Source organism: Cyanistes caeruleus, chromosome 11 (genome assembly GCF_971803275.1).
Source record: "Cyanistes caeruleus chromosome 11, bCyaCae1.hap1.1, whole genome shotgun sequence".
Classification (NCBI taxonomy): domain Eukaryota; kingdom Metazoa; phylum Chordata; class Aves; order Passeriformes; family Paridae; genus Cyanistes; species Cyanistes caeruleus.
In genome coordinates, this window is record NC_141711.1 from 5,911,104 (window position 1) to 5,928,925 (window position 17,822).

Here is a 17,822-nt window from a genome sequence, read left to right on the forward strand (position 1 = left end):
TTGGGATGGAGCTCATCTCCAGCAGATTTAAATCAGCTCCACTTTGGATAATGACAATGTGAAGCTGCCCAAGGGTCTTAGGAAATTGTCAGAAGTCTGCGGTCACAAGTGCCATCTTACCCTCAGGGGCATTTTTATTCTCTGCTCTCTCCCAAACTTCACCCTTGGAGCTCATTATTGTCACTTGCCACAGCCAGCTCAGCTGTGACTTTCCTCCTGCAAGCCAGAAGTCTTCAGTTTATCCATCTGCATGTCTCACCCCCAAACATGTGTGTGTCTGGCTCTGTATTTTAACCCTGTGACTACAGCCTGGCCTCTTGTGCTATCTAGGGACCATCTCTGCTGCTTTTCCTCCCAGGATTTTATTCCTTTTTGCCTTATTTCCCCATCCTAAAATCAATTCTAATCTTTCCCTCATCTGTTCAAAGTATTTCAAGAGAGTAATTCATGTTGAGGAAGAGCCAAAGTGAAGGAAACTTCTAAAATGCAGGAACAGCAGTAAGTGAAGAATGGAAGGGGAAGAAAGCGGAGAGAAAAGAGCAAGAGACTTGTTCTGAAATCTTTCTTCCTCCTCCTAATTTTTTCTCTTCTCTGGAGTTTGTATAAGTCCTGTATCTGCTACAGCTGGGAACAAAGTGACTCCAAAGACTGAAGCCTACACAGTACCCAGGGAATAAGCTAAAAATAATCTATTTTCTGTTCCAAGTTTTATGGAATGTAGAAAAATTGATCTCTTTTCTTGGGATGGGAGAAGGGAAGAAAACATTTCTTCAAAAATCTGTAAAGTAATGGAAAAAAACCAAAAAACCACAAACATTTTCCCTGCTGGCTTGTGTTTTTACCTGCATCTCTCTCTCAACCACCTTAACTTGAACATATTAAACCCCTGTTTTATGACAGAGGAGACTGGGCCAGCTGGCACCCTACTTGACTTCTTACAGCTAATTAAGGAACGTCCCATGACAGTTCAGGAGATGCAGTAAGGCACATGTGCAGTCCCCTGGATCTCAAACAAGAATAGCCAGAAAGCTGAGTTAGTGAGCAGCCCAAAATGCCTGGTTTTAGGAGCAGCCTCCACTCCCATAAGGTTGCCCCATGTGGTTCACCCTGCCGGAAGCTTTCTAGCAGTGATACCTCACTGAAAAGCAGAAAAATGGGCTGTATTCAAGAAGTCAAAGCAGAAACTATGAGCAAGTTAAACTAAATTCCAGTCCATTCTTGGACCTTCTTTAAGGTCAGAAAATCTTTTTATTGTGAGCCAGTTTTTGTGTAAGTGACCAAAAGACTTTGAGAGAATGGTCTGGATAGAAACTTTGGTACTCATGTCAGCAATGTATTTTTAGAATGGTAAAAATAATCTCCATGGAAAATAGTGCCTTTACAAGTCTGGATGTAGAAGCCCTTCCTTTGCCCACAGACCAAGCTAAAATTAAACAGTGAACCACATGGCTGTCAGGCCTGTATCAAGCAAAAAAATCTCAAAGCATCACCCAGCTTTGATGGCAACACTTTAATCAGACTAACTTATGTCCCTTATCAGATCCCTGTAACTTTTTTTATGCATTTATTCCTGAGAGCTTCTTATTGGCAGTGGCTTCAGTCTTGGCTGATATAGTGCTTAGAACAAACACAATTTATCCTGACATGATGTTCCCAAATTCTTATCTGAAAAGTTTAATCAAGGCTGATTGGTTTTCATTTTTTCCCCAGCTGACATCTGGATCTTCCCTACTCTTTCGTTATTAACATTTCAGTGTTTCTTTTTCCATCACTGGGAAGTATTTGGTACAGATTTACCAAACAATTCAGAATGGCAACAGCAACAATAAAATGCTTCATAAGCACAACAAGCAGCAGGATAGCGGCTAAATTAAAAGCAAATTTGTATATGCTTGACAAAAACATGAGATTAAAGCTAGCATTTTTGGGGACAGCTTTTTATTGAAGGCAGAGAGTCTGACAAAATGAATGCTCTCCAGCCTTAACTCTAAATGTCCAAGATAATTTTAGAGTGACCTCTTAAAGCTTAGTACACAGGTATCCAGGAAGAGGATAAAGGAACTTAAAACTTGACTGCTTCCAATCACCAGATTGATACAAGACTCAAACTGTTAAAGCCAGTCTATTCATTGAAAATAGGAGAGTCATGCACTGCACCCAACTGTTCTTTAAATCACTTACTTATTTAATAATCATTCAGTTCTTGCTCACCAAGAGCTGCCACATGAGGCTGGAGTCTGCTCCACTAATCAGCAACCAGAGTATCAGGTGGATGAGAAAGGCCCAGACACCTCAAGCCTCCCTCTCCTAAATCACCCTGGTTTCTCTGCAGAGCTGATGGAGAAAAGGCACCTTTGCAGGCAGTCTGTGTCCAGGCTCACTCACCACCTCACTCTTGAAGAAGGTTCTTTTCTCCCTTGCCCTAGACAGAACTGGGGATGACTTGGATTTTCACATGGGAGAAGGTTCTTGGCTTGTTAATAGTTCCAGCAGAGTGACAAATTCCTCTATTGGGAAAATAAAACTTCACGCAGTAGTGGAAAATTCATCACCCATCTCTCAAGAAGTTACAGTGGTCACTGTGTATTCACACATCAGCTGAGCAGCCAAACTTTACCAAGTCAGGGTGTTAAACAGAAAATCCCCCTGCTACTCACACTTTCCCAGTGACCAGTCCTTTATGGAAGTGCTGGTGACAGACATCTGCATAGAATGATTTACCTTTATTTGGCAATAATAATAAAAAGACTTGAGGATTTAAAATATTCCCTGAGGTTGCTGCTGACATTTTCTACCATTTTAGCTGTTATATACAAATAAAAGCATCAGAACTGAGTGAAATGCTTTACCTGGGAACAACACATAACCCTGGGTTCTTGCAGCCTGTAGAATTTGCTGCTACAGGAAAATGTTTCACAGGTACTTAGACACAATCCTCGAATAAGATCCTATGAAGGAAGACAAGTTCTTTGGTTTTGGTCATCTTGCTTTTTTGTTCCATCTTAACTTCTCCTCACCTTTTCTAAAGGGGCCAGGGAATCCTTCTGGCCAATTACAGGGGTTCTCCCTTATTCTGAGTTCCTGTTATATGGCCAGACCTGCACTCTCTTCTGTAACACCAGCCCTGTTCTGTAGGTCAAGCTCATTTCAAGAGACAGGACTTTATTCCTTGTTGGAATTAGCCCATCACAGGAAAAGAAAAAAAAATTTAGGTCAAACTGTTGGCTTTCTTCATTATTATTTTCTGTGTTGACACCTGGAGGTTACCCAGGACCTTATTTTTTGTTAATAAACAGGTTTTTTTTAACTTTCACCCTAGTATTCATTTCTCTCATTACCAAAAAGGGATTACTGAAGCCCTTCTTTTTAGAGGAAATATTCATTCCAGGGAGTTTTCTCCTGAAATTTGTCTTGAACCCGAGACAAGGGTTAAAAACCTGAGAGGTTCAGGTCCAACGCTAAACCTCATAGCACCCTCTTACACTGACTGATTTCCAAGTTCACAACTGGTCTTTTTCAGAACTCTTCAATCAATAAGTTCTTATTTGAACTTTTATTTTACTGGTATCATGTTAAAATTTTTAAGAGGAGGTTTATTCTGGTCCTTTATCAGTGTGGGAATGACACCTGCCTATAGTGGAGCAAAGTGATCCAAGAACCTCTTTGGATTTCAGCAGAAATACCAAGACAAAGCACTGTTTCCTCCAGAGATTTAACCAATTCAGGGTTAGGAGCATGTTCCAAGCAGACTCTGCAGGGAAATCTTGAGAACTGCTCAAAAATTTATTCAGAGCTATAGAGTTAAAGAGGCTTTTAGACACAGTGTGTAATCTTGTCAGAGCCGATTAGATGAAAACAAAAGTGATGGGAAATCCTCCCTGTTAATGTGCAAAAAGCTCTCGTTAGTGCATTATGACTCACTGGACTTGCACCTCCATTCTTGGTGACTTTGTCACCACAGAGCATTAATTATTCATGTTAAGCCACACTTTTTCTTTGGCAGTAAGAAAGAAGGCATCTTACCAGGGGCTATTTTCAGTCACACTAAATGGGCATTCAGGTCCTTTGACAAGCTGGGGATCACCTCGCTGCTCAAGAGCAGTACTTTTCTTTCCCAACAACTAATACCCAAAGGCAGGATTTCCTTGCCACTGTCCCACTTGCATGAAGAATACAGGAATCCCACACAGAAGCTCTCCTGGGACAGCCTGCCTTGGTGCACAGCAGGGCTGGAGGGATCCAGCCAGGCAGTCTAAGTCCAGAGAAGACTTGAGCATGGGTGAAACCAGAATCATGCCTGTATGGGGACATGCTTCCTTCCTTTGCCTCCACACCCTGCCCAGATCTGGGGTGGTGTCCAAACAGTTCACACAAGAGGCAAGGTTTGGTTCAAACACAACCTCAGGCTTAAAATCTCATTTAGACCTACCCTTGGGTTCTTCCCCACTGGCTGCTCAGGTATCACCTTTTCCCACTCCCCAAATACTCCAAACATCTCTGTTAAAACAACAAAGATGATGATAAAGATGGACAAGGCTTTGAGGGATTCAATTATTATAACAGTTGAGTCAGAAAGCATTCCAAATCTCTAACATTTATGTTCATGCCTGTTACATTTCCATAAAAAGCCCATGGATCACATACATCCTTCTTACATATGAAGGCTGAAACTGCTGCCATTTCACAGGCACTGGGGATGGAATTCAACAGATTGTTGCTCTTGGTTCTGTCTTCACCAAATAGTTATAACCAACTCATACAGTCACACACGTGTGTGTGTGTGCCATAAAGGGAAGCTAAACAGGACTTTTCTTTCATTTTTTTTTTCAGCTTATTACCTTGCCCCTCAGGACCTTTAACATATTTTTAGAAAGTATTGAATTCAAGCAAAGAACACAGGAGAAAAGCCTGTCTGTGTGATTTCACCATCCCACCACCACCATGGTAGCATTTGACAGCTGATCTGTGTGCAAAGGTTGTTTTTTGGATAACATTCTCCTTTTAAGGTTTCTAGCACAATGATTTTAAATCACTTCTATGCACACATCCATCTTGTTTTATTCCCAGGGTACTGGTGAGGTTTCAATTTTTTTTTGTTTTTGTTTGGTTTTTGGGTTTTTTTTTGTTTTAATTTTTTTGTTTTGGGATAAAAAGAAAGGGATATAGAGTTTTAAAGAGCTCATCTGATACTACATGTAGGTAGTTAATAATTTTTAACTCTGGAATCTATTGTTCACAATGCAGGAAATTATTTTTCCACTGCCTCCCCTCAGCAAGAAGGCTAAATATTTTCAGTGAAATAGAATGGATGCAGTACCAGAATAGATCAGCATCAGGGCCAACTTGTTACGTATTTCAGAGGGAGGCAATGGAGACAGAGGGGAAGGTTCTGATCCAAAAAGAGCTCAAGCTCCTGAGCTTTGAAGCAGGTCCTCAAAGAACACACGGGAAGGGAAGATTACAATACTGCTGGTGAAAAGGAAATAATAGAGAGACAAAGAACAGAGAAAGAAACCCGGGCTGGAGGAAGGGCAACCCAATTTATCCTCACCAATTACAACAGGATCTACAAAATAAGACTCCAGCTCTGCAAAGATTTGTCCTTGGGGAATAGAACCTATGAAGACAACAAGGCTGAAGTGTCTCATCTACCACCACATGGACCTGGAAGTCTCTGTGCTGCTCCAGGACCTGGTGTCTCCTCCAACACGAAGTGTTGGTGTCCCCAGAGTGTGCCAAAGGACAGTGAGCACATGTCCATGTACAGCTGTGCCCCCTTCTGCAAGATTTCTGCTAAAAAAGGAGCAGACACTGCTGAACATCTATTAAACAGTAGCAAATCTAAGCACAACTGGTCAGAATCAGGACATACAGAGAAGGAATTAGAGGAACTGGGCTAAATTTCCTACTGAGGCACCAAATTTGACCTCAGGAAATTACTCTGCAAGGCTTTGGGTAAATCAGATAACCTTTCCAGCTCTCTGAACATGCCTGAACACAGTTTTTGTATCAATCTAACTGTAAAGAAATCAACAGTGGTAAATTAATGATCCCCATCACACCTGCAGACATATATATTGCATTTTAAAGCATTTCTAGTCTGTTAGTTTGATTTGTTTCAAAACAGAAATGAACGATCTGCTTCATTCACTCTCATTTCGTTTGATGAAGGCAGTGTAAAATCCACCAGCAGGATCTTAGACAGAATAAAACTCCATTCCCATCAACATAAACAGAAAAAATACAGCTGGACAAGACTACAAGAGGTCACCTAAAATATTCCCTCAGCCCCAAAATGGAATCAGTTCTACCTAAACCATTCCCTCATTGCTCACACACCCAATCTACTTAACTCTGCAACTACAGCCACACTGCTTCCCCTCAGCTGTGCAGCTTCAGTGCCTTTCAAAATGAAGCCTCAGTCTCTGCTGGAATTCTGCTGCTATTAATACTACACTTCCCCTAACAGAACTTATTTTTAAAAAATTACATACAATGTAATGGCTCTGATTTTTTTAAGTTATCAAAGAACAAGCTTTGCTTTTGATAATCTCTATTTCAAGAAATGCTATAATTTCTCTTTAAACAGGATTTATTTTTTCCACATATTCTGTTACTGGTTTGGAATCTCTAAATGTATTTTAGCTCTTTGGAGAAAAAGCTCTGCCTATCCATCCCTTTACTATTAATCTGTTTTTTCTATTAAGACAGCTGAATCTCTCCTCCCTCAAACTTGTCAGCTATACTGATGAGTCATTAATTGACTTTTTTTTCCCTCTCTTTTTGTTTTCTTGGAAACAAGTACAGTAGGCTAAAATCAAGCAAGAAGCCTACTGAAGAATTCAATTAACTTCTGGCTTGTTTGGTAATAAATAGTGCAGTATTGTATTCTGCCACTCTTTATTCTTGCTGTAGTGTCTGGAGATTGCCCAGATGTTTCATCCTCTGGGTTTTTTTGCTGCGGAAGGCTTTTGCCTCCAGGCTGAGCAGTGCTGGCCCTCTGCTCTCCTGCCTCCAGTTAATCTACGTGGCTGTCAGAGCTGTCACAGGAATGGTGAATCACGGCCTCTGCAATCACTTCAGCCCCTGGGGAAGTGCTTGGAGCGAACAGCTGCACAAACCCCCACCCAAACTAAGTTTCTCCTGGATGAGGATTTTACAAATCAACTTTGAAATAATCACAAAGCCTGACTGACAGGCCCGCAGTTTTTAAATAACAGAAATTTGTCAAAAACAAATTGGTTGTCTTTCAAACAGACACCCTGGTTGAGTCTTTTTTTTTTTTCTTCCTCTCTTTCCTTTGCTGACTTTCCTATTTCCAAACAACAACTGGATCCGTTTTCTTCTAAACAAACTTGAATTACAAAGGAATGTTGTTCTGCTATACTTAATAGATTTGCACATTTTTCCCTTTCTTCTTTAGTCTTTCCCAGTATAACATATAATCCTTTGCACCTGCAAAAGCTCCACAGACTGCTGACTGCCAAGAATCCACCACGTGACCCTGCTTCCATGACCAGAGTTCCTGTGTTTAAAGAGAAAGGAAAATAAAAAGTTATTAAATGTTTGAATCTATCTGATCCCCATGCGAGTTAACTCTGAGGATGGGAACTTAAGTGAAAAGCTATTTTTGTGGCATTTTTGAGTGATGTAATAAGTGATTTTTCCCAAGGAACTTGTGTACTTGAACAAGCAGATGGAGTGAGAAAGACGTCTGGAACTGAGGAGGGCTTGAAGCAAATTGCTTTCAGGGAATTCATATGTATGTATTTAAGCCTGTGGCCATGCAACTTTGCAAATATTTTGTGAATTTATTTTCTTTTTGGCAGATAAAACAGCACAAAGCAAAACACTGAGCGGGAGGGCGGCATGCGAGAACCAATATCAGCTCAGCCCCATTGTACAAAAAGCTCCCATTTAAAATGAACAGCTCCCACTTCCACGAGATACAAGTCCTGTTTGTTCCCCTACATTTCTTAAACCAACCCTTCCCCTCACACTCCCCCAAAAAACCCCATCATTAAGAAATTACTCTTATCACTCCCTTTATACCCCAAAGCAGGTGTGTCTCTGTTTTTGACTTGGCGTCTTTAGGGACCACACACCCTCCTCTCCATGGCTCCCACACACCCTGCTCCCATCCATTAACTCACAGCAGCGTTTAAACACACACATTTAAAGCCCCAACAAAAGCAGTGCCTTCCAAAACCACCTCTCACGTCACATCACACAGCCTGATGGGCCTGGGCGGTATCAGCAGCAAAGGCCAGTGTCTGCTGAGAGGGTTTGCCTTGGCAGCTACAGTCACTGTGTCCTCTCCTCCTTCACCCTGCTCCATCACCCCTTTCTCATCTCCTGAAACACTTCACACTGCAAGCTCCCGGAGGAGAGCCTTCTGGTTTATGATGTGAGGATCAGTACTGAGCAAAAAGCAATGGGATCCATGGCCCTTCTGAGGCCCACCACAGAGAAATCGGCAATTTTATTTTATAGCTGTGGCATTCTCCTTCTTTTTAAAATCATATTACTTCTGTACTATAAAATTTTCTTATGAGCAACTGGATAGCAGTGCTAGGCTGAGATTACTGCTCTTGGGCTCCTGGTCTGCAGTACAGCCACTTTCCACCGGAGCAGGAGAACTCTGCTCTCGTTTGCTGACTCTTCATTTAACATGCCGTCCTCGTGACTCGCTTCTTCCAACTTGGCTGGTGGTTATATTTCAGCTGAATGTTTTAAAAATCAAACTGTTCAAGCAACAATGGCCAGCCACAATGTTGTTTGGTACCCTGCCACAGCTAAATAGCTGCAGCTCTGCTGTACGAAAGCACTAAAGGGGTTCCAGCCTCTCTAATGCTAGCCATTCTTTTCCTGGTGTTTTCAGTATGGGCTCCTATTCTGCCGTCACCCACAGCAGAAACTCATTTTCATCTCATAAATAAATAAACAGAGATTCATAATTCTTCAAAACCATAATATGTTTTTCTGGAATAACTTAAACTCTTCGGACACACAGCTCTCTTGCAAGTCAGTCCTGATGGAAGAAGGACACACTCCCTTAGAAAAACTACCTTACAGAGTGTCTGGGTGCTGTCAAAGCATAAATCCCACCTTCAGCACCCATCTGCAAAACACTTTGGGTGCTTAAGAAACTTTGAATTGAAAGTCAGGGTTTAAAAACTGAGCTGCCAGAGACACAACTTTCTTTTGATAAAAACAGAATTACTGTATTTTTTAATTAAATGTTCTCCAAACATCTGTACATCTACAGCTAAACCTGAGAACTCAGAACAGTTACTGCTGCCATGTAAAAATGCGCTGTGGAAGAGCTGCTGGAGGACTAAGGAAAAGCAGCCCATTAATACAGATGTTCATGGCTTAGCCAGAAGCACAGCCTATTCTCAGTCATGATGGGGTTTTATGTTAATGTCATTGTCCAAAGAAGAAGGAAAAGGTCATTCTGATTTCTTGGCATGTAGCTCTAAAATCTAGTTTCTGATAAAGCCTGGCTGCCCAGTGCAGCTCTGCACAAAGATCCTCTGCCAAGCAAGGCACACGGTGATGAATTCCCATCCATTAGGCCTGCAAATTGACAACAGGTATTTGCAACAGTCATGCAATACGGAAAATGGTTTAAAAGGGTGGAGCCAGGAACAGTTCAATTAAATTAGGGAAAAGAAGAATTGAGGCTGGAGAACAGGAAGCAAATTCCCCAACAGTGAGGTCTACTGAACCGTGGAGCCAGCCTCCCCAGGGAGGAGAGGAAAGCCCTCTCCTTTGAGTCATTTAAAAATAGATTGGAGAAGGCACTCAAGACTGTACTGTGGGGAATAATCCTGCGCTGGCAAGGGCAGGATGGGATGACTTCATGTGTTTCTTTACGTCTCCAATTTCGGTGATTCACCCAGAGCTCCAAACCTGAACATGCAGAAGAGCAAGAGGGAAGCAGGGCATGAGGACACGATCCTGGAGGAAGCCAAGAGGAACAAGTGTCACAGGGCCAAGAGGACCGGCAGGACTCTGGTCCAAATTCTTTCTAACCACACGATGCTGTGGGCCAGGATGACGTGCTAGAGGTCACACATGTTTTCTCTCATAGTCCATGGACCAACTAATTGACAAGGCTTTGTGCTAAATCAGGCCTGTAAGTTCTTCAAAGACACTCACCCTCTGAGCAGGTTTTAATACCATTAAGACAGGGCAAAGCACAGAAGCTGTTGGGGGTTTGTGGATTACTACAAAACCAGGGCCTTGTTCCTGGAAAGAAACATAGGATCCATATACATATCTCCCCAAAACACTGACTTTGAACAAAACTGCTGAGATACAGTGCTTAAAGCACATTGCCATCCTAGATGCTGCACAGAAGCAGAAAAGCCTTCCACTTGGGGGGGATAATGGCGAGAGCTCAGAGCCCAAGGTGCACAGCTCAGAGGCTCCAAAAAAGGACAGAAGTGCCCATATGATGCCTGCAGAAGCCCCAGTGACCCTGCCCTCTCTCCACATGCTCCTGCAACATGAAACACAACCTGGGAATTACGAGCAACACGACTGCAGCAGTTGGCTAAGCCTGGGTCCCCCACCACCATCACCAAAAAGGCTTCTACCTGCTCACACTGTGCTCCTGCAGCAGAAGGCTGCAGGGGATAACCTGACTTTTCCAGGGCAATACCCATTCCCACTAGCACTCACAGCCTAGGAAAGCAAAATGACAAGGAGCACATAACATGAAAGCGGCCGCCATGCCAAGCCTGTGTCATGTGTATTCTATTAAGCTGAAGGCTGAATAGAAGACTTTGTTTTCCACTTCAAAGGACCCCATCCCAATCTCTCTCTCTCTTCCCTTATGAATAACAAATTGGAAATAAATCTTCTGGCTGAAGTGCATGGAAACTCATACAGTTGGGGCCCTCTGCAGCTTCCCAGCTCAATCACATGGTAGTTTTTTTTGTAAACACTTTTCTGTGATATATATGTAAATCTCACTGTGCATTGCTGCACCATGTAAAGCAATACAGCGGGTGTGGCCTCAGGGGATGGGACACAGCGGGAAGCCTGGCTGCATATTTCCAATTATTCACAGGGATAATGTTCACAGAGAAGGGTCAAGTTTTATACGTGGACAGAGCCCTACTTTTCTTCCTAGCGATCCCATTTCATCCTGCTCCATAGGCCAGTGTCCTCTAATTCTCACCACAAACGTTATTTAGCTCTTTTGATACTGAGAAAACAAGGACATCCCATTTTGTTGGGCAGAGGGAGCGTTGGAAAAGTCACTCTCAAGATATACCAAAGGCCCTTCAACCTAAAAACAAACAGAAAAGGAAAATATTACCTCTGCTTTTAAATACTGGGGGGAAGTATTTGGTGCCCACAAATATGGACTCCTCAGTGGTGAGGACACCTGGCCTCCAGATGGCAAATGACCTTTGACCAGTGCACACAACTCCTACCTGTGCATGCCTGTCACTTCTGCCACACATTCATGGTAAAAGTTTGTGGCAAAAATCAGCTGTCAGCTTTGTGTTCTCAACACAGTCAGGTCATGGTCTGTTTTCAGGATATCCAAGATTTGGTAATCCAGGAAAACACAACACTCACACATCTCTCAAACCTGATGACCAGCCCAACACCACCAATGCTGCAGGAAGCATTGCAGAGAATAAGACATCTCTGTCTTGGCCTTGCTATTCTTCAAGCCAGCAGAACTCATGGCATACACTACACTTGAGGCCTGCAGCTGAATAAATATTACAATTCACTCCAATGATAAGCATCTATAGTATCTCTGTGTACCCCTCTGTTCACAACAGTGTTCAGCTTCATGATAACGGGGGAGAAAAAGTCAGTACAAATGAATCACATGGATCTGTGTGCATGTGTGGTCCTGCAGACTGAGGAAAGAAAAGCAATTTTCATGTTTGCCTTTCCTACTGGGGATTTTACTCACAACGTGGCATTCTGCACGGCTGACCCTTACAGATGCATGGCACATTAGCTACAGGAGAAGCAAAAAATTCACAAGTTGATTGCAGTTTCTATACATAAAGTCAACATGGAGCAAAGAGCCAAACGCCCTCCTCAGTGGATTTTTATGTGCATATGTGCAGCATATGGGCAAGTACATGTGTATATTATCTTGCAGGAAACATGCAAGCCCAAACATGGGAAAAATTCAATGATCTAAGTTCACTGTTGATATAAATGCTGAGACTCCATTTGCACTAATGGAGTTGTGCTCACTTATGCCAGTAGTGAATTCAGTCCTAGAATTAAACCCACCCAAATCCTAGATAAATTGAAAGAGAACAAAAGTTGGCCTATATGCAAGAGCATATTTTTCATGTTAAAAGCATTTCATTCCCTTTTTCTGCCCATATAATACTGCATTGATGTCTGTGACCCATTTGGATGTAAATCAAAATGGATGTGCTAAAAGCCTGGTTAAAGGAAATGTTCTTCGAAATAGTGTTCCCATGGTAAGGCAGAACAGCTACACTCAGTTTCCATGGCACAAAGGGACATATAGGGAAGGAAAATGCACTTCTGAAAAATCACTTTAAAGCCATCAGGGTTTGTCCTTGAGCACCTGCACCGCTCTTACCTAATAGAACTGTGCTTCATAGGCCTGTGTGAATAAATTACATGGAAGAATTATATAAATCCGCTAAGATTCTTCAGCAAATAGCCAGCGTCCAATTCAAATCTTCAATATTCAAACATCTCCAGATGTCACTGGCAAGCTTAGCAACTTCTAGAGAACCTCTTGTGGCCTGGGCATGACCAAGAGCATCACAATCTGGCTCTGTATCTATAGACTGTGTGAGCCTGTTTTCCTCTGGTCTGTTTAAATGCTGTATTGATGATCCAAGGCCATCTGACTTTTCCCAAACGTGCCTGCAGTGCTGTGAGCAAGGGTTGCATTTGTTTCTCTCCCTTTGGTGCAGATGGTGTGCAGCATTCCTTGGGCTGTGCCCCAGGACGGCGTGAATGACACTTATTGTGGCAGCAATAAAGCCAGGGCTGTTTGCTCAACAGCTGCTGGGTGCATTGTTCCTTTGTGAGAAAAATGCAGCCGCTCTGCTCATGGCATGGACACGCTACATCCCGCCCCCAACGCCCCATGCAAAGCTGTTTTCCTGATTCAGCACCTAAGCAAATGGCAGTGTTCTTTAACCATTAGGACTTAATCCCAAAATCAGCCCAAGTGTTCCTCCAAGAGGGACTGAGGCATGGTAGAACACTTACTGCACTGCCTGCGAGGAAATGGCTTTAAAGCTGCGCCTGGGTTTCATTTACTCTTGACTTCCATGCAGCTGAGCACAGAGGAAAGAAATACTAGACTGCTTCTCCAGGAAAAAAAGAAAACCGTCACCTACCTGTAGAGCAGGGAAAGAGCCATTTAAGGCCCAGTTTGGCTACATGCCTCTATTTTCTAGTTGCCCTGTTAAGCAGCAACAGATTTAACTGTAAATTCTAGGAGGGAAATAGCATGTGGTTTATTGATTCAATGGTGGAGTTATAAACACATATTACTGCTGGGAACCCCAGCTGCCTGGGCAGAAGTATTCTGTAAACTTTTCATTCTTACTAACTTTAAAAATCAGGTGCAATGAGCTTCAACCAAGGTTGGAGTCTTCACTCTCCACAGAAAGCCATCAAGCAGTCCTTGCACAGCAAGCTTCGAGATGTATCTCAGAATCTATCTGCACTGATGACCAAGAGCAAGGCTGAGCCAAACCAAAAACCAGTTCACACCCTGTACTGCCTATCCCAACCCCCAGGAGCTGAGTTCTCTGGAGGGGGAACCAAGAGAGCCAAGCAAATGAGCATGTGCCATTGCTCTCTAGATTATGGTTCAGTTCACCAGCACATTCCCCTCAACACAAGTGCCTCATGCTTATGGTGACAGCTGCACCTGAACAGAAAACAAAGGACTTAAATCCAATCCCAGACCTGCTCTCCATTATGTGGGCAGAAACCAGCTTAGAACCAACCCATGGAACTCCTGTTCAGACCCAACTAATTTTCTGATCCTGCTCAGCCTCACAGGGGAATGGCTGGACTCTCCCCATTCCCTTTTTGTATTACACCTGTTAATTTGTGAGACCTACAGATTTGAGAAAATTATTTTATTGTTAAAACCAGTGACAAAAAAAATTGTGGTCTCACTAGATCATTGGGAGGTCTAAGAGCTCTAAATTTTGCTCAGCACTGAGACAAAGAGGGAAATCCTGGCCTCACTGAGTGCCAGAAGAGTCAGACATCACCTCAAGCATGGTCTGTTGAAGATTTTTATCTTTCTTTGAAGCTCCTGGGCCAGCAGAGCAGCACAATGTGTGCCAGCCCTCCCAGAGAGGTTGGGTTTATAGGGGCAGGATTGGCTGACCCTGATGTTCCACAGTCTCAGCAATGTCCAAGTGTCTCATCTTAAGGGTCAGACCTGTCTAATGAAAAAGACAAAAGGTTCCCAGGATAGTAGGTTTGTTTTCCTTCAAAAAATCCACCAACTAAACAAACAAAACTCCCCTTGTTTTTCAAATAAACTCATTTGAGACCTGTGTCCTCCTGTCCTGCCTGTTCCTTTCCTCCTCACTGGCTACCAAAGCCTTCTCTCCAGACATACAATACATTTGGTCTATAAAGAGACCATTCTCCCTGTACAGCTGCATTTGGGTAACTCTCAGAGGCTCTGAAGCGCAGCCAACATGCAGAAATATAAAACCCAAGAGGACTGAGTCTTGTTTCACCTGAGAAGGGTTTCTCTTACACACAGCACTGTTCTCCAAGGGATCTGACCATTCCCACTGAGCTTTAAGAAACAGGCATTTTTGAGAAGTTGTTTCTGGACTCAAACCTAAGCAGAGGCTCTTGATTTTCTGTAGAATTTTAAAATGCCATTTTATTGAAAAAACACAAACTGATGCCCTGTATTTCTGTAATATCCTCCAAGCAGAAATGAAAGTTGTCTTTTTTCTCAGTTAGTTCTAAAAGAGAAGGATTAAAACATTAAACAAATGATAAATCATTTATGCGCTGCTGGTTGGAACTCAGATATGATGATTATAAATAAAATGTCTGAACAAAAGAGAATAAAAGATAAGACAGAAGGAATGGGCTCCACAGGGCCACAGTCATCTGAGCTGAGATTGCACAGCCCTGGCAGCAGGGTGAACACAGGAGCTGCACCAGGCTTCGTGTAACCCACAACAATTTCATGCCAAATACAGAGCCCACAGTGTGAAATTCCCACAGTAAGAAATACACATATAGTATTTCCAAAGCAACTCACTGAAGCACCCTGGAAATTCCAGGGTAATACAAGGGGACTGTATCTTACAACATTAATTCCAAAACCTGAACTAATATGGAAGTCTCTGTGCTTGGCTGGTATTTGGGAAGCACACCACATCTATGCTCTGTTGCCTTTCTTCAAGGCCACCTGGCTTTGAGATGGGAGCAAAAGTATTAATCCCACATAAAGAAAAGCTTAAACCTGATCAAACTGTCACAGTAATATTCAACCATGGTGTTCTCCTGAGGGTTGGTGCAGCAGAAAGTGAATAAAATTTGCAACATCCTTTCTTTTCCTAAACTCTGAGAAGAATTCAAGACTGTTCTACCTGTAAGGCTTGGACTAAAGAGACAGAAAAGAGCCACAGTAGCTCACCCTAGTTGGGAATTACAAGGTCCTGAAGTCTGATACACCATAGCCATTTCCTTCTCCCTTTTGGTTTGAAGTAATAATCTGTGCCTCAAACAAAATGGAAAAATGGAGGATTGGGAAGAGAAAGGATATTAAGCACACCTTATAACAATGTATGCTTCATAAATAAAAAAACACTAAAAATTTTTTTAAAATACTTTTTTTTAAATTAAAAGCACCATAATTTCCTTACTGTTGCTTCTTGAGTCATTGTGAACTAAGAAAGGAGTCTATTACCTGTTCCTAACTTCTGTGTTCACCTGAGTCACTATCCCTAAGACTTGTATTTGAAGCAGTATCTGTTTCTTGCTAATTACTTCAGTCCTCCCTTTGCCAGCACCCACAGCCAATGTAACCTTATAGTTCAGTAATCTATACAATGCTCTCTCTTCTTTTAGCATAGTTCAGTGCATGGCATGCAAGTTTGCTCTCACAGGGGACAGCTGGTGCACATTCACAGGCAGGACAAAACTGTGCATGTAAACTCTGTAACTAAAGCAGAAGGAATAACCAGAGCAGCTTGGAGTAGAGCAGATAGAGAAAATGAGATCTAGAAACACACCATTTGCCACCTATGACAAGCCTTTATTAGGCTTCTTTAAGCTTAACACTCTGCTGCTGGCTGCAGTCAGCACATATCTCAAGGAAAAGGAATCTCTCTTCTTCTTCCATGTGTCTCCCTAATGTCCTTTCACAGTGGAAAGATCTTCCTCATTTTTATGGTGATTAGCTTGTTCATGGAATCATAAGACTGAGTCTATCTTCCATCAGCTTATGTGAATTGGTAGTAACGGTTTTAAAAATGACACAGCCACAGCACTTGTTCTGTTCTCTCAGTGAGATGGCCCACACACATCATACACAACTGCTCCTACAATTACTTTCTCGAGTAATCCTATTAATACAGTGCAGAATAGTCCCTCAGGCATCATCTCAATAACTCTTTTCTGTTCAGGCTTTGTGTCATTTTTCTCTTGTCCTTTACATTTCTATTTCTTTGTAATTACTGTCTGTTCATGCTCCCTTTGTGCACCCATGAGGAGTCCTACACCCTCAGCCACACTCCCAGTGATGCTACTGGCCACATCCATCCTCTTGATGGGACCATAATGATTTTTGTCCTTTGTTAGGCTGTCAGGACAATTTTTTAAGAGCTTCCCTCAGATAAACAAAATGTATTCTGCTTTCACTGCCTGGCTTTGATATGACAAACCCTGAGCTCTCTCCCTGTGCTGAGCCAAAGTGCCTGAGTATGCCAGACTGATTTTTGCAGTTTTCTACTCTTGAGTCCACATCAGAAGAATATAATGCAACAGGTTTGTGGAACAAACTGACACAAGCTTTGTTTCTCTTCAGATCTGCACTGACCTCTTTAGATTAAACATGATGCCTCATCCTGAGTGACTCACTCCTGTAGTTAGCTAAATTCAAACTGTCTTCTTTAAAGCCTGTAATGTAAACAACACATTTTACTGTCACAGCTATGTGGACGTTAGTTAAAACAACTTTACATTCTGCAAACAGCTACACAATGTTGCTGGTTTATGTGGTTTTGGCACGAGCACCACACTTTTGCCCTTCAAGCATTGTCACCTCGTGCTCCCAAACACGGCTGCTGCACTAACCATTAGCAGGTTGGGCCAGTACCACGGCTGAAGAGTTTACAGAAAGCCATTCCTGGATGTTGGCAGGGAAACAGATTCCTAATAAGGCAGCCCAAGCTCCCCTGTGCAGTGGGATGATACCCAGACCCCACAGGAGGCTGAGCTCATGAAGCACCTACAGAATCCACCACAAACACAGCTCAGTTCTGCAAAAGCTCTTGGTGATTTTCGTGCTCCTCTTGCCAGTGGATTCACCTTTAAATCAAACTCCTTGAAGCCTCTACGTGCAAATATTCACACTGTGGGCTTGTCCCTCCCGACAGCCCCAGCTACAGACACACAGCAAGAGGACAAAATCCAACATACAAGGAGCCAGTTTGGGTCTCCGTGCTGAGCTTGCTTGGAAGTCCAGCACTCCTACAAAGAAGAAAGTTTCTCTCTCCAGCTCCTCTTTTATAAATACATTTTGCTACTATGCTTTTAATGATCTACAATAATTCTCTGTGCTTCCACCC

The 17,822-nt window shown here is 42.6% G+C and overlaps 1 protein-coding gene across 3 annotated transcripts in view; it reads right to left on the reverse strand.

Annotated features, from left to right (window-relative positions):
• Window positions 1–17,822, reverse strand: part of SLC25A26 (solute carrier family 25 member 26) — an 85,284-nt gene that overhangs the window by 9,206 nt on the left and 58,256 nt on the right. For all 3 annotated transcript variants that reach the window (XM_086845239.1, XM_086845240.1, XM_086845237.1), the window contains one exon: window positions 7,403–7,525. In XM_086845239.1, the coding sequence (XP_086701365.1) occupies window positions 7,403–7,525 (123 nt within the window). The remainder of the gene's footprint in view (window positions 1–7,402; window positions 7,526–17,822) is intronic.